The sequence below is a fragment of the Castor canadensis genome, chromosome 2 (assembly GCF_047511655.1).
Source record: "Castor canadensis chromosome 2, mCasCan1.hap1v2, whole genome shotgun sequence".
In the NCBI taxonomy this organism is placed as follows: domain Eukaryota; kingdom Metazoa; phylum Chordata; class Mammalia; order Rodentia; family Castoridae; genus Castor; species Castor canadensis.
The window spans coordinates 88,737,730-88,756,326 of record NC_133387.1 but is presented as its reverse complement, the minus strand read 5'-3'; the positions used below and the strand labels follow the sequence as shown (position 1 = coordinate 88,756,326).

The 18,597-nt window shown below is 41.1% G+C and overlaps 1 protein-coding gene across 2 annotated transcripts in view; it reads right to left on the bottom strand.

Annotated features, from left to right (window-relative positions):
* Positions 1-11,423: 11,423 nt before the first annotated feature.
* Positions 11,424-18,597, bottom strand: part of Plekha8 (pleckstrin homology domain containing A8) — a 52,643-nt gene continuing 45,469 nt past the window's right edge. For both annotated transcript variants that reach the window (XM_020157041.2, XM_074065222.1), the window contains one exon: positions 11,424-17,430. In XM_020157041.2, the coding sequence (XP_020012630.1) occupies positions 17,233-17,430 (198 nt within the window). In that variant the 3' untranslated portion in view covers positions 11,424-17,232. The remainder of the gene's footprint in view (positions 17,431-18,597) is intronic.

Genomic DNA, 18,597 nt, shown 5'->3' with positions numbered 1-18,597 from the left:
ATATAATAGCAATAAATACATGAAGAAATGTCCAACATCCCTGGCAATAAAGGAAATGCAAATCAAATGACATTGGGACTCACCCTAGTCAGAATGGCGATCATCAATAAAACAAACAACAACAAATGGTGGTGAGGATGCAGGGAAAAGGGAACACTTAACCACTGTTGGTGGGAATGTAAATTAGCTCAATTACAATGGAAGTCAGCATGGAAGTTCCTCAAAAACATAAAAAAATAGAACTACCATAGACACAGCTATACCATTTCTGGTCATATTTACAAAAGACTCAAAGTTAGGATGCAATAGAGACACCTGCACACCCAAATTTATTGTGGCACAATTCACAATAGCCAAGTCATGGACTCAGCCTATGTGTCCATCAACAGATGAATGGATAAGGAAATTAGGGTAAATATATACAATAGAGTATTATTCAACCATGAAGAAGTATGGAATTACGTCACTTGCAAGAAAATGGGTGGAACTGGAGATCATCATGTTAAGTGAAGTAAGCCAGACTCAGAAAGACAAATATTGCATTTTTCTATCATATGTGGAATCTTCATCCATAAATACAACCCAAAAGACATGAACCTAAATGGAGGACTATTTGGGAGGGAGAGAGGAGAAGAAAGGGGATGGAGATGAGGTAGGGAAACGGGGGAGAGTGAATAAAATCAAAGTCCATTGTATACATACGTGGAAATGTCATAATGAAACCACTATTTTGTATGACTTAAAAAAAGACACGACAGCAGAAAGGGATCTATTGGGGAAGATGGGAGGAACCAATGGGAGGAGGGAAGGGACAAGAGAGAGTGTTCAAGGGTGAATATGTTCAAAATACATAATATGCAATTGTGAAAATGTCATAATGAAACCCATTATTCTGTAAAATGATAATAAAAGTTTTAGATTTTGGAATACTTTGGATTTGAGATTTTCCAATGAGCGATGTTCAGCTTGGATCTCTTACAGAGGAGAAGGTGGAGTTCAGAGAAGTTAGCGAACATGTGCAAAGTCCCACAGTGCAGGTATGGTAGGGCGCAATCTGACCCCAGACTCCAAAGCCTCTGTTTTGTCTTATTTCAGATGACAGAGACAGAGACACAGCAGTGAGGATGTGGGCTCTAGAGTCTGCCACCTGGCTCCTGCTGTAGTCCATTCTACCTCTCACAAGCCATGGCACTCACTGGGCAAAGCAAGCAACACTTCTATGTCCTTTTCTCATCTACAAATGCAATTAGTGGTAGCACTTCCTTTGTAGTTATTCTGAAGATTCAGAGAGAAAAATCTAAAGTTTCTCATACAGTGCTTGGTAGTACATGAGTACTCATGATTACAACTGTGTATGGTGTGTTTTTGACAGTACTGGGGACTGAACTCAGGGCTCTATCACTTGAGCCACCTGCCCCCACCCCCCACCAGTCCTTTTGCTTCACTTTGTTTTTTCGGACAGGGTCTCATCTAACTTTTTCTAGGCCAAGATCCTCTGGTCTCTGCCTCCCAAGTAGCTTGGATTATAGACTTTCACCACCACATCTGGCCCTGTGATTATAAATGTTATTGAGGAAGGAGGTAAAGGCTAACAGAACCCAAAAGCTTAGCCCTATGTCCTAGTGATAGAACAGACCAAATAGTTGTGACTTAAATTGGATTCCCAGTTGGTCCCATGGAGAGAGAATTTGCTAAGCTGGCCAAAGGCAAATGTCTTGGACATATTGGAAGACTTCTCAGGCTTCTTTTGGTTTTAAGTGGCAGAAAGCTACTTCCATTGAGCTTCCAAGAAAGCATGACTTACAGGCTTATAACTGGGAAAGGTGGGCATGGAACTGGGCCCAGGCATGATTTGCTCTAGCACCAAGCAATCACATCCACATTCTCCCTCTTGCTCTTTGTGTTGTTCTTTATGTGATCTTCATTATTCCTGCCGCACATCCCCATGAGGCCAGGAACGGGCAGACTGCAGATAGAGCATGCCATTCCAGTTCGGTAACTAGAGAAAAGGGACACTCTGGTCTCCAGTGGTATAGTCTTAGGGAACTCCCATGATAGGCCTGGCCAGAGGTCTGAGGGCTGTGACCAGCAGCCCAAGCAGAACTCAAGGGGTGGGGAAGGGGCCAGTTCAAAGCAATGAGTGTGGTGCAGAGCACTCAGAGAGGTGTGGGAAAGGAGACGGGTTACCTGGCCTCTGGAATACAGACAGTGAGCAGACAATTATCACCACCATCATTTTCACAGCTCTTTTTTGGAGACAGGGCCTCACTACATTGCCCACACTGGTCTTGGATTCCTGAGCTAAAGTGATCCTTCTGTCTCTACCTTCCAAACAGCTGTGACTAAAGGCACCTCCTACCGTTTTGGGACTCTTTCTCTGTGCTGGGGACTGTGCTGTGCATATGACACCCAATTCCTGATTGGACCCTAGTAACATCATATAATAACAAGACCTACTGTGGATGAAGGAGTTGGCCAGCTCCAAAGTCCTGTGACCACCCTTCCATACTAACCAAGATGAGGACTTGGGGATTTACAAAAATGAGGATTTGGGGTTTTATAAAAGTTTGTATGACAGAGAAAATCTTGAGTTGCTCCCACATGTGCCACAAAAGAAAATATGGCTTCTGTGAGTTTCCTCCAACATAATGTTGAATGGTCCTTGAAATGAATGCTTACTGAATAAAGCTTACCACTGCATTCTGTCACCCACCATTGCTGGCTGGCTGGGTTTGACCAACATTAGACAATGCTGAGCTATAGCTCTGTCACCTGGAGATCTCACTGGGAAAGAGAAAGAGTTGTCATTTCATTTCCAGACTCATGGCAGCCAGCAGAAACCTTTCATCTCCTCTGATGGACTGCAGTCAATTCATATGCAAAATCCTCCTATTGCTAAGAGTCTTTCTGGCTTCTTGTAAGAGGTCTGTCAGTCTCTCCAAATGGCTTTCCCCATTTTTCATTCATTTCTGATGTACTGAACAAGTCTCTAGGTACCATATGGGTTTTTAGTTTTCTCTTCAGCCAAAAAGAGTGTTAATATTCTTGAGCTATATAAAATGGAACACTTGGATATATTGGTGGGGGTAAAAGAATATGAATAGCAACTTCTGAGATATATTAACAGTAGGGAAAAAAAGAAATGTGGTAAGATAATATTAATATTTTAAAGTAACTGAACAGGAGCTTTAAAGAGTGTTAGTTAACTTTCTGTCACTGTGACAAAATACCTGAGATAAACAACTTAAAAAGAAGAAAGATATATTTTGGCTCATGGATTCAGAGGTTTCAGTTCATGGTCACTTGGTCCTGTTGCTTTGGGCCTGTGGTGAGGCAGAACATAATTGCAGGGAGTGTGTGGTAGTTCAAAGTTGTTCACCTTGTAGTGGCCAGGAAGCTAGGGGAGTAGAACCTGGGGTCCCAATATCCCCTTCCAGGACACATTCCCAACGACTTAACTTCTTCCAACTAAGCCCCATCTTCTAATGGTTCAACCATCTCCTTCCACCCCCGCTTTCAACACCACAGGCTGGTGACTAAGCCTTTAGCACATGGCCTTTAGGGAAATTTAAGATCTAAGTCATAACATAAAGCAAGTGCAATTATAAGGAACAGTGTATACCAGGAGGCCACCAACTGCATACAATGCTTTATAGCCTTGTCTTAGGAAGAACAGTTCTCTCTCCTCCCTTTCCTTCCCTCCCCCTTCCCTTCTCTCCCCTCCTCTTTCCTTATGTTGGTGATGGACCCAGGGCCTCATGCATGCACCCTCAGCCCACCTCTTCCATTTTAAAATCAAAAGATAGCATGATTATAAAAATAAAAGCCAAGTGACGTATAAAGTAAAAAGAAAAAAGTAAAATCAAATCAAAATGCATGTAAAAAACAACCATCATTTGCTTTAGGTGACTATCAGTCATTCCTGAGTTTTCTTCATGCAGATGTAGAAAGAGGCTATTTTTATAAACATATAATCCTGTTTACTTTTACTTTCTCATATTGGTGTCTAATCACATTTACTTTAAATAAATATTCAGTTAATTTACTTGTATTTAAGAAACTAAAGTGAATTGAAACAATTGCTGAATTTTAAATATCCCTTTATTTCAGCAGATATTTCTTTAAAAATTTATTTAAATTCATTTAAAAGAGCACAGAAAAGTTCAGAGGTTATTTATTACATTTTTTTTCTTTTAAATAAAATTAACTCTCCATTGCGAAAATAAGGGAAGACTGGTGCTTTATGCCACCTTTCCCCATTCCCAAGGCATTACTTATATTTTTAAGGTTTATAGTATTTGCCATCTGTATCTATAATGTAACAATACCTTTGTTTATGTTTGTAAAGTCAGTGCTCACCATGGTTCCTTTACTACAAGCTCCTCTATTACTGAGTTATTGATTCATCTCTCCTTACCAAATGAATTCCTTAAGAAGGACTCACAGGGGCTGTATTTCAAGTTCTTCTTAAGATGACTCAAGATTTTGCTGATGACTTGGCTGCAGTCATACTTAGTCACTCTTTTTTCCTATCAGAACTCTGGAAATACACTTCCATTGTCTTCTGTCACTGAATCTCACTGTGATAAGGAAGTCTGAGATCCTTTGGTGACTTGGTTTCTATGCCTGAGTTCTTCAGTCTTTATTTTTCATGTTTAGTAACTTCATAACAATGTTCTGGTGTCAAGTGTTTTCTGTTCAATTTCCTAGACTACTGTGCAGTCTCTCCATCTGAAGTCATTCCTTCATTTCAGGAACATTTTTTTTTCCTGTATCATGTCTTTCAATACTTTATTCCTTTTTCTTACCAATTACTCTTAAATAAGAATACCATTGTCCTCTTAAACTATTCTTTCAAGACTTACTTGAATCTGTTTTGCTGCATTCACCTTAAGCCTTTTTCTATCTTGTCAATCCAGCTTTCAAACCTGTTTCTTGCTATTTCTAATTCATTTTTTTCTATTATGCTATTTGATCAAGTTGTTTCCTGAGCTCTGCAATTCACCCTTTTATCTTGTTCTGTTGTTTCATCAACTTATGTCTGAATGCGTGTTTTATGCATTCATTATTTCCCCAAGTTTCTTTGAGAGTTCAGTATGCCTAAAAGAACTTTTCTCTTTGATTAGCTTTTCTTCCACCTGTTCCCCGTATCATGCCCTTTCTGACTGTGGAATACTTGCAGAGTGGCCAGGTCACTTTATTTAAGTTTGTTCACATTTAAGGTGTATAGCTCTGTACAGGCCACTTTTTGCTTTTGTACAGTGTCGGTTTATTTGTCTTAACATATCTCCCATCTTTTCAGCATCTATTTCTCTTCCCCGGTGAGCTTGTGTTATATATACTCACCTGCATGGATGACATTAAAAATATTTAACCACCAGCATGACACAGACATTGACCACAGAACAGTTTGGGCTTAGCTTTTTGGGGCAGGGGTCTGAGGTTCCTTGCCAGGTCTGATGTTAACCCTGTAGGTGATGATCTGTGAGGGCCTGGAGTGGGAAGCTTCTTGTGAGAGGGACTGGAGAGGCTAGAATACTATGAGACACTCAGATATCTTATTTACCTCCTGGTATTAAAGTATTGAGATATTTTAATAACCAGCACAGCCATATGGCTAGGTACCAGGCAAATATGAGCCCACTCTTGTGTCTGTGTTTATATAGGGGAGGGAGGAGCATGCTGTAGACATGTCAGTTAGCTTTCTGTCACTGTAATGAAATACCCATGATAATCAACTTATAGAGAGAAAAGTTTATTTTGGCTCAGAGTCTTGAATGTTACAGCCCATGGTTGATTGGCCCCACTGATCTGGGCCTGTGGTGAGGTAAGCACACCGTGGCGAGAGTACAAGGCAGGGCAAAACTGCTTACATCATAGACAAGGAAAAAAGAGAAGAGGCAAACATTGGGGTTCCACAATCCCTTTCAAGGGCATGCTTTCAATGATCTGCTGACCTCATACTAGGTACTACCCTCTCAAAAGTTCTACCAACTTCCAATAGCATCATCCTGGGGCACAGACTTTAAACATGTGTGCCAAACTACAGCAATAGACTTTTCCTATAGGGACTGGACTAGGCTGTCTTGATAGTTCCATTAACTCCTGCACTAGAGTGAATTCTGACTGGAGGGGAGACAAATCTACTATATATCATGGAATGTGGGTTTTTCTCTTAATTTAGAGAAGAGCTACTTCCTGACCCTTTTTTCATCCATCTTTCCTAGTAAACTCTCCCACTACCCTCATCGCCCTTGTCCCTACTTCCACTCTGCCTCACAATCATTCTACTCAGTGAAAGGAAGAAATAAGACCACCATCCAATTCCTTTCTAAAATCTGAAATTTTAATGAGGATTCTGAATTTTGCCAACTCCCCAGTGTGTGTATGGGGGGTGGGACTGGGAACTATTTTGTGCCTTATCTTTTTCTTTTGCCATCGTCTTTTGATGTATAAGGACAATTTTGGGTTCTATCCATTGCTTGAGTGCTAGTGGATTTTTTAAAAACTGTTTTTCACTTTTTAAATTTGTATTTTAGCTGTTCATTTTGTTAGGCTCTGGGGGGTGGGCATCTGTGATGTGGCCTTATTTATCCTAAAAGACGCCATGGTACAATTTTAAAGGACTAAATCAGCAGTTGGAGAGGGGGTGGGAGGGTGCACATTAGAATCATAATTTTAACAATATTAGGGACAGCCTACATTCCTGAGAATGATGTAAGTAGTCTATGAGGAGCCAGAAATAGGTGGGTTTTTAAAAAAAATTTCTTGCTTTTTATTGTTTAGCTTTTGGATGTGCTAGGGATTGAATGCAGACCCCCACACGTTAGGCCAATACTCTACCACTGAGCTAAACCCTCAGCCCCATTTACTTTTTTTTTTTTTTTTACAGTACTGGAATTTGAACTCAGGGCTTCACACTCACTGGGCAGGCATCTATGTTTAAGCCACACCTCCAGCCTTTTTAGCTTTAGTTATTTTGGAGATGGGGGTCTTGTTTTTTATCCAGGCCAGCCTGTATTGTGATCCTGTTTTTATGCTTCCTGAGATGGCTGGGATGACAGGCATAAGCCACCACATCAGTTTTTTCTGTTGAGATGAAGTCTCACAAACTTTTTTTTTTTGGCCTGGGCTGGCCTGGAACAGAAATCCTCCAGATCTTAGACTCCCAAGTAGCTAGGATGACAGGTGTGAGCCACCAGCACCCAGCTACCGTTTGCTTGTTCTTAAATTCCTTCCAATGATTCTAAATGTACAAACAGAGCTGAGAACTAAGAATTGAACCTTGTGCCCTAATTGTTCATAATTTCACATACATAAGCAGCATTGATACATTTTTTACATGCATTAACAAAGGAAAATATTTAGAAAGCACATAAATTATTTATATTCTTAGTGGCCAGTTGCTCAAAGTATTTCTTGAGCAGCTAAGGAAGATGGGGGAATAAGGAGACCTAAATAGTTTTGCTTCACTTGTATCTTTACCTAGCTAGACATTAGAAGTAGCACATCTGAATCAGGGAACAGCACTTCAGGTAATACCCAGCTTCCAAAAGACTTCAGGGAACCTACTATGGGCAGGGAAGGCACTTTTAAGTGCTGGACTTAGACATGAAGTTCATGGTTTAGTGAGAGAGGCAGCTACATAAATAACAGAACATAACACCAAAGAGTTAGCCCATTCTTGAGTCACACTTCTGCTATAGGGACTGGATGAACTGGACACCTTGGAGCCACATTTCTTGTCCCTAAGCTCTAATTTTTGTGGTATCTTTAGAAATACAGGGATGTTTTGAGGTAAAATTGAAGGATGGGATTTATTATGTCTAGGAAAATTTTGAGGCGCTTCCAGGAATGGGAAAGAGGGAAAGGCATGTGGCATTTCAAGTTTGTGAAAGAGTGTGAATCATGGCATAGAGTCATAGGAGAGCATTTTCAGGTTTTGGAAGGCCATGGAAGTCATTAAAAGAACAGAGAATTCAGAAGTCAAGGTGCGGCAGGAAGGGGCGGGGGAAGAAGGGAGAAATGATAATGAGAGTTAATGAGTGCTACAGTGAAGCAAAGAAAATCTGGAGTTGGGGAATGTTACCTGGAGACCAGAGAAGGGTCGCCTCGCCCCATAGGTTAAAACAGCCAATGAAATAACATGCGGTTATGTACGGGACAAGCTGCAGCCCCCCATTTCTGTAACCCTGCTCTAAATGGTGTATAAGGAAGGTCCCCTTTGTTCTCAGAGCTCAGCCTTTGGGCTCAAGTCTGCTGAGTTGCTGCTGGCCTGTTTAATAAACTTGCTTCCTGAAAGCTTTGGTGCCCTGTCTCTGTCTGAGCCCTCCTGCAACAAAGGCTGTTAGCCACAGCACCAAGAGTGGGGAGGCCCTGAAGACAAAGTGGGTATAGAGAGTAGCAGAGGAGTAGAGTGTCCAAGTTTCTTGCCTGAGAGACTAGAAAAATGGTGATACCACTTGACTTGGATGCAAAAGCTTAAGGGACAACCAGGTTTTGTTGCGGTCTTCAGGTCAAGGAAGAACACTGTTATCACTTGAATATGAAATGTCTCCCCAAAGCAATATAATGGGGGTATGGTTGCTAGCTGATGAGTTTTGGGAAGCGAATGGATCCTGAGAGCTCTGACCTAATTCCTTGATGGTTTCAAAATATGATGGTAATACTGAGAGGCAGTAAAAAAATAGGCAGCACCTAGTTGAAGAAAGTAGGTCACTGGGGGCTATATTTTGCCCCAACACCTTCCTGTATTCCTTTTTCTTCCCCCCACCCCCACATGGTCTGACTGCCATGATGCCTCACAACCAGCCCAGAAACATGGAGCCAAGTGACCATGGAATGAACCTTCTGAAATTGTAAGTCAAATAAATCTTTCTTCCTTTTAAATAGTTTATGCTAGCCATTTTGTCATAGCAACATAAGCTAAAACAGATATCTAAGGAAACATGATCAGGAGGCAGGTGGATCTGGACTGGAGCTTCCAGACCACAGCTCAGGCAAGTGGCCTGCTCCTGAAGTGTAACTTAAGGACTTTCTGCAGGAAATCTAGTATCTGAAGTCATGTGACATGGATTTAGTAAGTTCACAAGGAGAATAGAGAGTCAGATGCCTAGACCTGGAGCCAGGTGGATGAATACCCTATCTTCTCAGTAATTAATGAAATTCTGGAGAGGAGGTTTGGGCAGTGAAGCCCAATGGTCAGGGGAAAGAGAGGGCCAAGAGTTCACTAAGGTGACAGCTCATAAAGCAATTAAAAGATCTAATTTTCTCTTATGAAGGGCTTTGAAGCATTTAAAAGATCTAAAAACCATTTCAACAAGTTGGCCTCTCAAGCCAAAACAAAAGGTCCTAAAAATTGGCCACAAATAAGTGTCAGCAAAGATGTGATGACAACACTGATCTCTAAGGTAGGAGATGTGTTCACATAAGTCACTGAAATGCAGAATCCTTAGAGCTGATGTCAAACCATCAACATTCGTCAATTCTCCATCAACCTAACCATGCTGCTCCAACAGTGCCATCTCCATTTTGTGTCTCTGTAGAAAGTGGAAATGGTGACAGTGATGATGACAGTGGCTGCATGTCTGCCAATGTATACAGGTACATCTTTGTGGTGTGAACACATAGAAAGGATCAAGGGCATCTCTTCTAGTCTGCTCATGTGAACATAAGAACAAACTGAAGTATCAATTCTAGGTTGGCTCCATTCTTTCTTGCTCTTTTGGTTTCTCCATGGCTGCCATTGAACACAAATCTTCCAGGTGTGTCCAAGTTATCATAAAATAATAATAGAAAAGACAGAAGATGCATGAGTATCCACAGATTCTGGAGTAACAGCAAGCAGCCAATACAGCCACTTGCTCAGTTGCCCCCTCGTTACTACAAGGTGGCTTCCACACAGTGGAAGTCAGGACAGAAACTCAAACACGTTCTGTTTCTGAAACCAGCTCTGTCCACCCTTCTGCAAAGCTTGTCTTTGCCTGGTCACCATGTGTCCCAGAAGGGGTGCTGAGGGATAGAAACAGACACTTACAACAATACTTCCCTGTACCTAGGAATAGAGAAGCAGGAGGTAGGTGGCTGTCCCTATACATCCTGCTCTGGCAGTACTGATGTTTAACATTTACAAAGAAAAGCCATTATGGAAAGATCTTAAGAGTTCATAACTGGGAATAAGCAAAGCCTATATACAAACTGGCTCAGGTCTTGCACTTCCATTTTACAAAGTAAGGAGGATGCTGGTGGAGATTCCCTAGTGCACCTCAATTTTGTTTTATGTGTGTACACTGGGATTTGAACTCAGGGCCTCATGCTTGCTTGGCAAGCACTCTACCACTTGGGCCATGCCCCCATCCCTTCTTTTTTACTTTTAAGATTTACTCACACTCTGTGTGGAAGAGTGACACTTACACCTGTCATAATCATTGTTTCAAGGGATGGAAGACCCTTAAAATTTGTGTAAGGAAAAAGGTCAGAGCAGTGTATTATAAAGATACCAGCTTCTTGAGAAAAGGATTTCCAGGGAACAAAGCCTCTAGAGAGCTGGAATCACGAAAGGGAAGCCAGCCTGTCAGGAGCCTTTGGTGGTGTCTCCAGTGATTCCACAATTCCTCATCTTTGCTTCTTAGTGCGTCTGCACCATCCTTTCTCAATGCCAGCTTCCTCTCTTTTCCTGCACGTGGCCCAACATGGCCATCTCAGCCCAACTCCCCATGACACTTTTGCTCAAGCATCTGCCGCTTCATTTCTCGCTCTCAATCCCTCCCACCCCCAACTCTAACTGGCCCAGCTCTTATGTGTAAAGAGGTGAGTAAGGTAGGCAACAGTGGGGGGAATTTCTGAGGATCCAGTCAGAGCATAGACTCTATTACTTTGGCATCAAGTGATTTAGGTAAAAAAGGTGTCTGCTGTTGAATGTAAACTAATTAAACGCACAGTTGCTCAAACACTACCCTTCAAGTTCACCTACTATCTGTTTACATTTGTGGTTTTTCTGAAAATAAAATTAAACCACACCAAAGAAGAACAAAGCTACTGCTGATAAAGGTTAATCTTTACAGAATGCTTAGAACACCCAGAGAAATGTCATTATAGTGGTTGGTGCTTTGCAATTAGCTTTTGTTGAGGGTTAAAATCACTCTATGAAGATTCTGAAGCTGTGCTGCCTGGGTCCATCCCTCATTGGTTATGCGTCTCAGGCAAAGGGTTCCCAACCCATGCCTTGGTTTCCTCGTTTGTACACTGAGGACAGCAACAGTACTTGCCCTACAGAGTTATTAGGAGGAGGAAGTGCATTAATATTTGTAAGGGATTTGAATGGTGTCCAGGAAGGCCCGAGTGTTCCATAAATGATACTTATTCATGGCATATTCAATTAAGAAGAAACCTATACAAAAGTCTTTGAGGAGCACTTGAAAAAATACTTTAAAAATAACTTTATTATAACTAACGAATATAAAATCTGGCAGATGTTCTCAAACATTTATCAAAAAAAGTAAAAGCCTCCCTTGTTCCCCCTCCCCATGAGATACAGAATAACAACTTAGACAGAAAAGCAATACAAAGCTAAATGTGAAATTCTTATTCATCGGTTGGTCCTAAAAGACTTCAACACTTTATATTCTAAGTAAAGGTCCATTAAATTAAGAAGCCAACAAACCATTTGACACTGTAGTTTAACTTGCTTTCTACCGGCATTCTGGTTCTCATTAAAAATGCTAAGGGGCAAGAACAGGTGACATAAGACTGCATATTACAGACATTCAAAGTACATGGATCCACGAAACTACAAACATTCTTAAGAATAATGGGTGCAGAGTTAAACATCACCTTAAAAATGTATCCAAGGAAATCTATGTACATTTTAGCCTTTGGCATCAGGTTTAACATGTTTCTTCTTTATACAGACAGCATTTTGTTCAATCTACCAAGCAGAATAATTTTATTTGAATACATTTTTCATCTAACACAGATTGTCCACAGCCAATTTCACATGAGGTAGTTGGGCTGTTTAATGACATTCTAGTGAAATTCTCATGACATGTGGGAATCCTACATTAAATATGCCATGAAACTGGCTCATCACCCTTAGTATCACTGTTGACTCCGTGTATAACTGTGGACAGATACCCACCCTCATAGGACACTGTGTGGATGAGACCCTCTAAGGGGACCAACCACCCCAGGAGGTTTGTGTGGAAGGTACAGGGAGGGAACACTGACCACTTTAAATGGTATGAGACATTTAAAACAAGCAGGATATCGTTATGTTCTCACACAGCTCAGCTGAAAACATTTTTCACTTGGAAAGAAAGTGATTCATAAGGAATAAAAATTCCTAAGAATTCTGGAAACTTTTGCATTACAGAGTAGTGTATGTTTTTCCTTTTAATTAAAGGGTATATAAAAACAGTGGAGGGGAGAGGTCGATGCATGCATCAATTGTACCAGAGAGGCACCACCATGATCATTTAAACATGCCCTGGAGTGCCCTAATGCAGCAGTGCAACAAAAAATCATGCAAATGTCCCTGACCACGGGACTGACTGGCTAGACAGAATGGGGACTGGCTACACTTACAGGGAAGGTCTAAGTGAAAAGTAAGCTTATAGAGTTGTTGAAAAGACCTCTAATGACCTTGTAATAGGTAAACAGTGTTAGAATACCATTATACATCGAGTGAATACCTTCTTATGCCATTACTATGAAACCCCTGAGTAATCAACTGCAGGTTACAAAGGGTCATACAGAAGTGGAAGATATTTCTAAATAAAGCACTCTATACACACTTCACAGGGAGAGGTTGCCGTACACCAATGTGTGCATACAGACTGGACAATTTCACAAAGTATCTCAAGAAAGGGCCTCCAAGACTAAATACATTAGTTCACCTAATGGAACAGTGGCTTAACATATATTTTACTTACTTAAAAATTCTACATCTAAAAACTTTTAAATTAAAAAAAACTTGGTAGTTAAGAAAGAAACATGAGGGTGGGGGAGCTGAACCATTGTAAAATCTATGACTAAAATCAGATGCAACTGGCTTTAATCAATGATTCAGAAATGTACCATTATGTAACCAAGTTCCTGTAGGACACAGTAGAGTTTAGTAGGAAATACTTACACACAGTTTTCTATTTTACAGTTTGAAAATGCCTTACATCACCTTCTATGACTCATGACTCTGACTCTATTGCTTTATCTGATATTTCCTCATATATGTGATGTTCACAACCAGACTATTTTTCCTATAGAAAAACTTCTTACTTTGGCTATTTAACTTACTTCAAGTCTAATAAAGTATACTTTATTTACTGGTCCCTACTACATAGTTTCTTAATCAAAACACTACTCTGAAGATATAAAGTCACCTTTTGGATTGTATATGGAAGTAATTATCAAAAGCAGAGCAAAAACTTTCCTAGTGGCACTCACCTAATCCCAGGTCACCTCTCTAAGTGCCACACTTACTGGTATTCACCTGTCCTACGGCTACACATGGGAACATGGTTTCTGCAAGAAGCTCCTGCAGTCTGGCTAGGTTGGTGCCAGATGCTTCACCTAGGCTAAAAGCTAGGTGAAGGGGGACAGATATGGTATACTGATGCAGGCACTACTGGCAACTTTCAGTAGCAAAGAGTAAAGCCACAAGTCTGAGCTGCAGAGCTCAGATGTCCCCAGTCATGGCATATGAAATTGGGGGCAGCTTTTATGTTCAGAATGACACAGACATAATAATGAGAAGGTGCCTCAAGCCACTACTCATACTTCCTAATACATACAGCACTTCAAGATTAATTCCCTGAGGCCCATCAGCTCAACACTCAGCACCCTTCTGAAACTCCCTCCTGAACTGGACTGAGACCTCAAGAATCACCTCCTCCTCAAAGTTATAATTTGGTTTCCACCCCAAAAAGTATCCTTCCAATTGAACATTTTTCACCAGGGTTAGCTACAATCAGATTTGTTTTCAAAGAATAAAAGACTTGCCATCATTAAAAACCTTTGTCAGTTCACCAAACACACACTGATCCCAGCCAATGTAGAGTGTAGAACCTAGCTTCTGTGTGTGTGCGTGCACACAAGCACACATGCAAATTTGAAATCATGTGTGGGAAAGTGACTTGTAAGGGGTCAACCAGTGCTACTCATTCACTTCTCCTAATACCTAGGAAGACACATTTTCTTTTTCTTCAGGTTTTCTCTAAAGGTTATACTAGAAAAGGAATTCTAAAAATGTTTTGAACGATGAAGGCAAGGTGACTATTCTTTTTTTTTTTGTGGTACTGGGGTACGAATTCAGTGTCTCATGCTTGCTAGGCAGGCGCTTTACCACTTGAGTCACTCTGCCGGCCCCCAAGGTGATGTCAGCAAACATTAGTCATCTCTTACGAGGGTGAAAAAAGCTTAAGTGTCCCAGAATTCCTAGGGGCTTTAGGAGGAAGCTTTAAGCATCTTCTCTCATTTCCTCTTTCTTAGAAAGTAATTGCAAATGGGCACAAATTACAATTTTTATTTAGTATTAAGTTCAATTTCTAGTTATTTTTATTTAAGGACTCTTTGTTTTATACATCTTAGGTAAACTTAGTATGCTTCATGAGGAATACCTATCAAAACACAACAACCCCCCCCCCCACTCAAAACTCACATTACCCTTTTTTATAGAGCTGGAAAAAAAGGTGATTGGAAAGTGAAATGTATTCAAGTTATCTAAGCTATTCTGTCTGATCCAGGTTCCCAGTGATCCTAGACAACACTAAACTCCTATTTTACCAAAAGCTGAGTGGTAAATACCTAGGCAGTACCTAAAAAGGTGAACTGGCCATACGCAGCAGCTTTCCTTTTGTGTGTGTTCAGAGCCTCAGCAGCAAAGCTGGGGTGTTTTCAGAGCAACCGCCTCCTCTCCAGGAGACCACAAAAGGCACCTGAGATGGCAGGGAGCACGAGCCTAGCCTTGCTTCCCTTTACGGACAGCACAGTGCCTAAGGCATCCTCACTCAGAAGAAAAGCAAAGATTGGCTGTCTTCTCTTTTGCCCTTGTAGGATGCATAGCCCCACCCTCATATTCACACCAGCCAGAGAAAAATCCAAATGAAGTTCTCATGGGAGTGGGAGGAAAATGCACACCTGAGCAACTGCCAACAGATAACCAACATGACTTTAGCCCTTTTCTTTAGCCCTAAAGCATGTACCATTGCTTTTCTAAGAATAAGCACTTTTCAGAAGTTCTTATGTGAGCAACAAATCTGTTTTTTTTTTTTCTTTTTAACTTTCTTTGAGGCAGAGTCTTGCTATACTGCTCAGCCTCGAACTCCTGAGCGTAAACACTCCTCTTGCCTTAGCCTGGGACTAAGACAAGGACTATAGATGTGTGCCCAACTCTACTTGCTTCATTAACTTGAGCTAAATAAATGCCCATTTGTTTAAAGAAAGAAAAAAGACAAAATCAGCAACACCCCCCACCATGAAGCTCTGTGCTAAGGGGAGGTTCTCCTGCCAGAAACGGCATTATCCAGAGCCACAACACACTCCCGCGCCACCGAAGGGACCTTGACTTCTACCATGGGAGCTACTTCCTGCCAGAACTTCCCTTCCTGTTACCAGAAGGAAGAAGCCTCCAGTGGGGAAGGCATTCGTGGCTTCTGTCCTACACACACTCTAGGCAGTATGACCTACTACTGACTGAGAGATGAGGGCTACAGTTTGGGTCTCACACTGTATAGAAGAATGCCCACACCCGGTTGTTTTATGTATTAAGTCCCATCTATGAACTTTGATAGCACCCCAAAGTTTTTGAGATTGAAAGGCAAGCTGTATTTAGTGTGCTCTGCACTCCTGGGTCAAGATTGATCTGACAGCAGATTCAGAGCTGTAGCTCTTAAGTGCTATGCCAAGGCCTTTGGACCGGGTGCTGAAACAACTGATGCTGGCTCAATTAAACATCCTGAGTAAACTTGTTCCACTTCTCGCTCTCCATTAACTACTTTCACTTAAGTGATGGCCTCCTTCTCTTTGAAAAAAAAAAAAAAAAGGACTTATCATTCAATTCTTGCAGCAGACTGGGAATTCTAAAAACCAGAATATAACTGAGTGCACATAAGAATCACTAGAAGTTTATCTAATGCAGATTCTAGAATCCTAACCCCAGATTTGGGTTCCTCAGGTAAGTTGTGGGAATGTGCTCTATGAACAAACACTCCAGTGACTTCAGCAGAGTGGCACAGATGACATGAAAATCACCCTACTTAAGAGACTGCATGAAGAAGAGACTGCTGTTTCACTCCTGTAATCCTAGCACTCAGGAGGTAGAGGATAACTTTAAGGCCAGCCTGGGCTACATAGTGAGACCCTGTCTCTGAGAGAGACAGAGAGAGAGAGAGAGAGAGAGAGAGAAACTCTGACTATAGTATTGTGAGCAGACCCTCCTACCTCTAATTCTTTCTTTTGAAGTGGGATGAGAATCCCCTTCAATGTCATTGTTGTAATGTCCAGTTGAGATAATACATGACGAAGGGTAAGTGTCATCTCAAATGACCTGTCCCACCTCTCCCATCCTGTCCTCCAGTGTGAGGTGAAAGCACATCACTCATCTCATCGAGCCACGATCTCCCATTTGTCAATAGGGATGGCAGTCTTATCCATGTTTTCCCACAATCTCATGGTCACACCAATGCCCAAACCTCTTCACTACACAGCTCTTCTCACCAATAGACCTACAGAGAAGATAATCGACTGAAGAAAGTCTAGGAATAGCAAACTCTTAACATTGCAATTGCTTCAAAAATAGGGGCTTACAGTCCCTCCAAGTGTTCAGTCTAAGATGGTTTAAATACTGGTATAAAGTAGTTCTTGATACAGAATTTGCTTGTTTTCAGTTTAGGTTTGGGTGCCCATCAAAACTTTTAAAAACTAAAACAAAACACAACATCAACAAATTCCTTTGTCAAATCTGCTCTTATTACTTGCTGTTCAAGTCTGTGATGCTATGATTTGGTTTCCAGTAGGCATGTTCAACTGAAATATATAGCACCTTGATTTTTAAACACACAAAACACATATGTAGTTTTTAAAATTATACATAAAAGCACTAGGTTTTGTCTCCTCCTCTCCATCCCTTCAAGGAAAGGGGTTGAAAAGGGGTGAAGCTGTTGCTGGAAATTAACTAGGGCAACACAACACTTTAGCAAACTTTATTCCCTGAAGTTAGGAGACGCTGTCCTGCAGCTGTCACACCACCTCGTCAGACTCCAGCCCGTGGACCTCGTACAAAGTGTCCAGTATGGCCAGCTGCTTTTCCATGGCAGGAAGGTAAAGGCTGAGGTCCCTCTGCATCCCAATACTGAATGCTTCTTTCTGGTGGTCACCTTCTTTTATGGTTAGTGCAGCTACAAAATCTTCATAGGATGGAGCTGCCCTTAGAGCTAACTGCAAAAGAATTGCCTGTGAGAATCTGCATTACAACTATCTTTTGCACACTTACTCTTATGCACATACATGCACACACATATGCACACATACACACATCCACACAAAAGTTGAGGAGAGCAAGGATGAAGAAATATGAATATCCTTCTCATTCACAGGATCTCTAAAATTATGTCCAAACATCAAATCAAGTTAATATTTGAGGTTAGAAGCAAGTATGCAATTGGGCCATCTTAACGATGAATAACTCTACCAAGTAAGGGAATGCTAAGAGATTTAAGAAAAGTTTCCTTCTTATCCACAGTGTGATCCAGACTACTCCCTTGAATGCTCAGAATCAACCCGTATGCCTATCGCCATCTGTCTTTGTTTCCACATGTCTAGCCTTCCAGAGCACCCACTCTTCTATTTGTGTCTCATCTCTACATACATTTCCTTACGTGTCTCTTATTTACCCCTACATGGATGTTTCCTTTACACCCTTGAATATTTCCTAAAATGAAAGGGAGCTAAAATTTGCTGTTTGCTTATGCAATGACGCGCTAACATATATTATCCCAGTTAGTCATAATTTATAAGAGGAATGGTTACATCCCTTTCCTACAGATGAACATCATTATGGCTAGTAATGCTAGGGCTTAGGACCACTTTGTGCTTTGCAACACACAATGGCACCTAATACGGTACTTCTATGGAAGATTTAACCAGTGCTAGATAAGAGTTCAGCGGTCTAGGCTGGCTAAAGAGGGAACCAACGTGGTCAAATGAACCAGCAAGGTCAAATGATGGCTAGTTACTGACCAAGCTGGAGGCAGAACAAAGGCCGGCATTAGTTCAGAAGACTGTAACTGTTTGAAGATAAAAGTTCACTATCTGGTAAATGAGTCAAATTCCTTGGTGGAAAAGATGTTTCCTTGAGCAAATGAGATGCGTTAGAATGAATTTGGCAGTGCTAATTATATTTAGTATGTTAGAAAACTCGATAAATATTTCAAAGTAGGGACGATTTAAGGAATAATACTAGAGCAGCTGAGAGGGTCAATCAAGCTACAGACTCAACCCTTACATTGATAAGGCTATTGCCAAATGCTTGATGTTATCGATTTTCTTAAAACTAGAAACTTAAAAAATTGGTAACAATATCCAAAGCCTTCAGAACATTCTTAT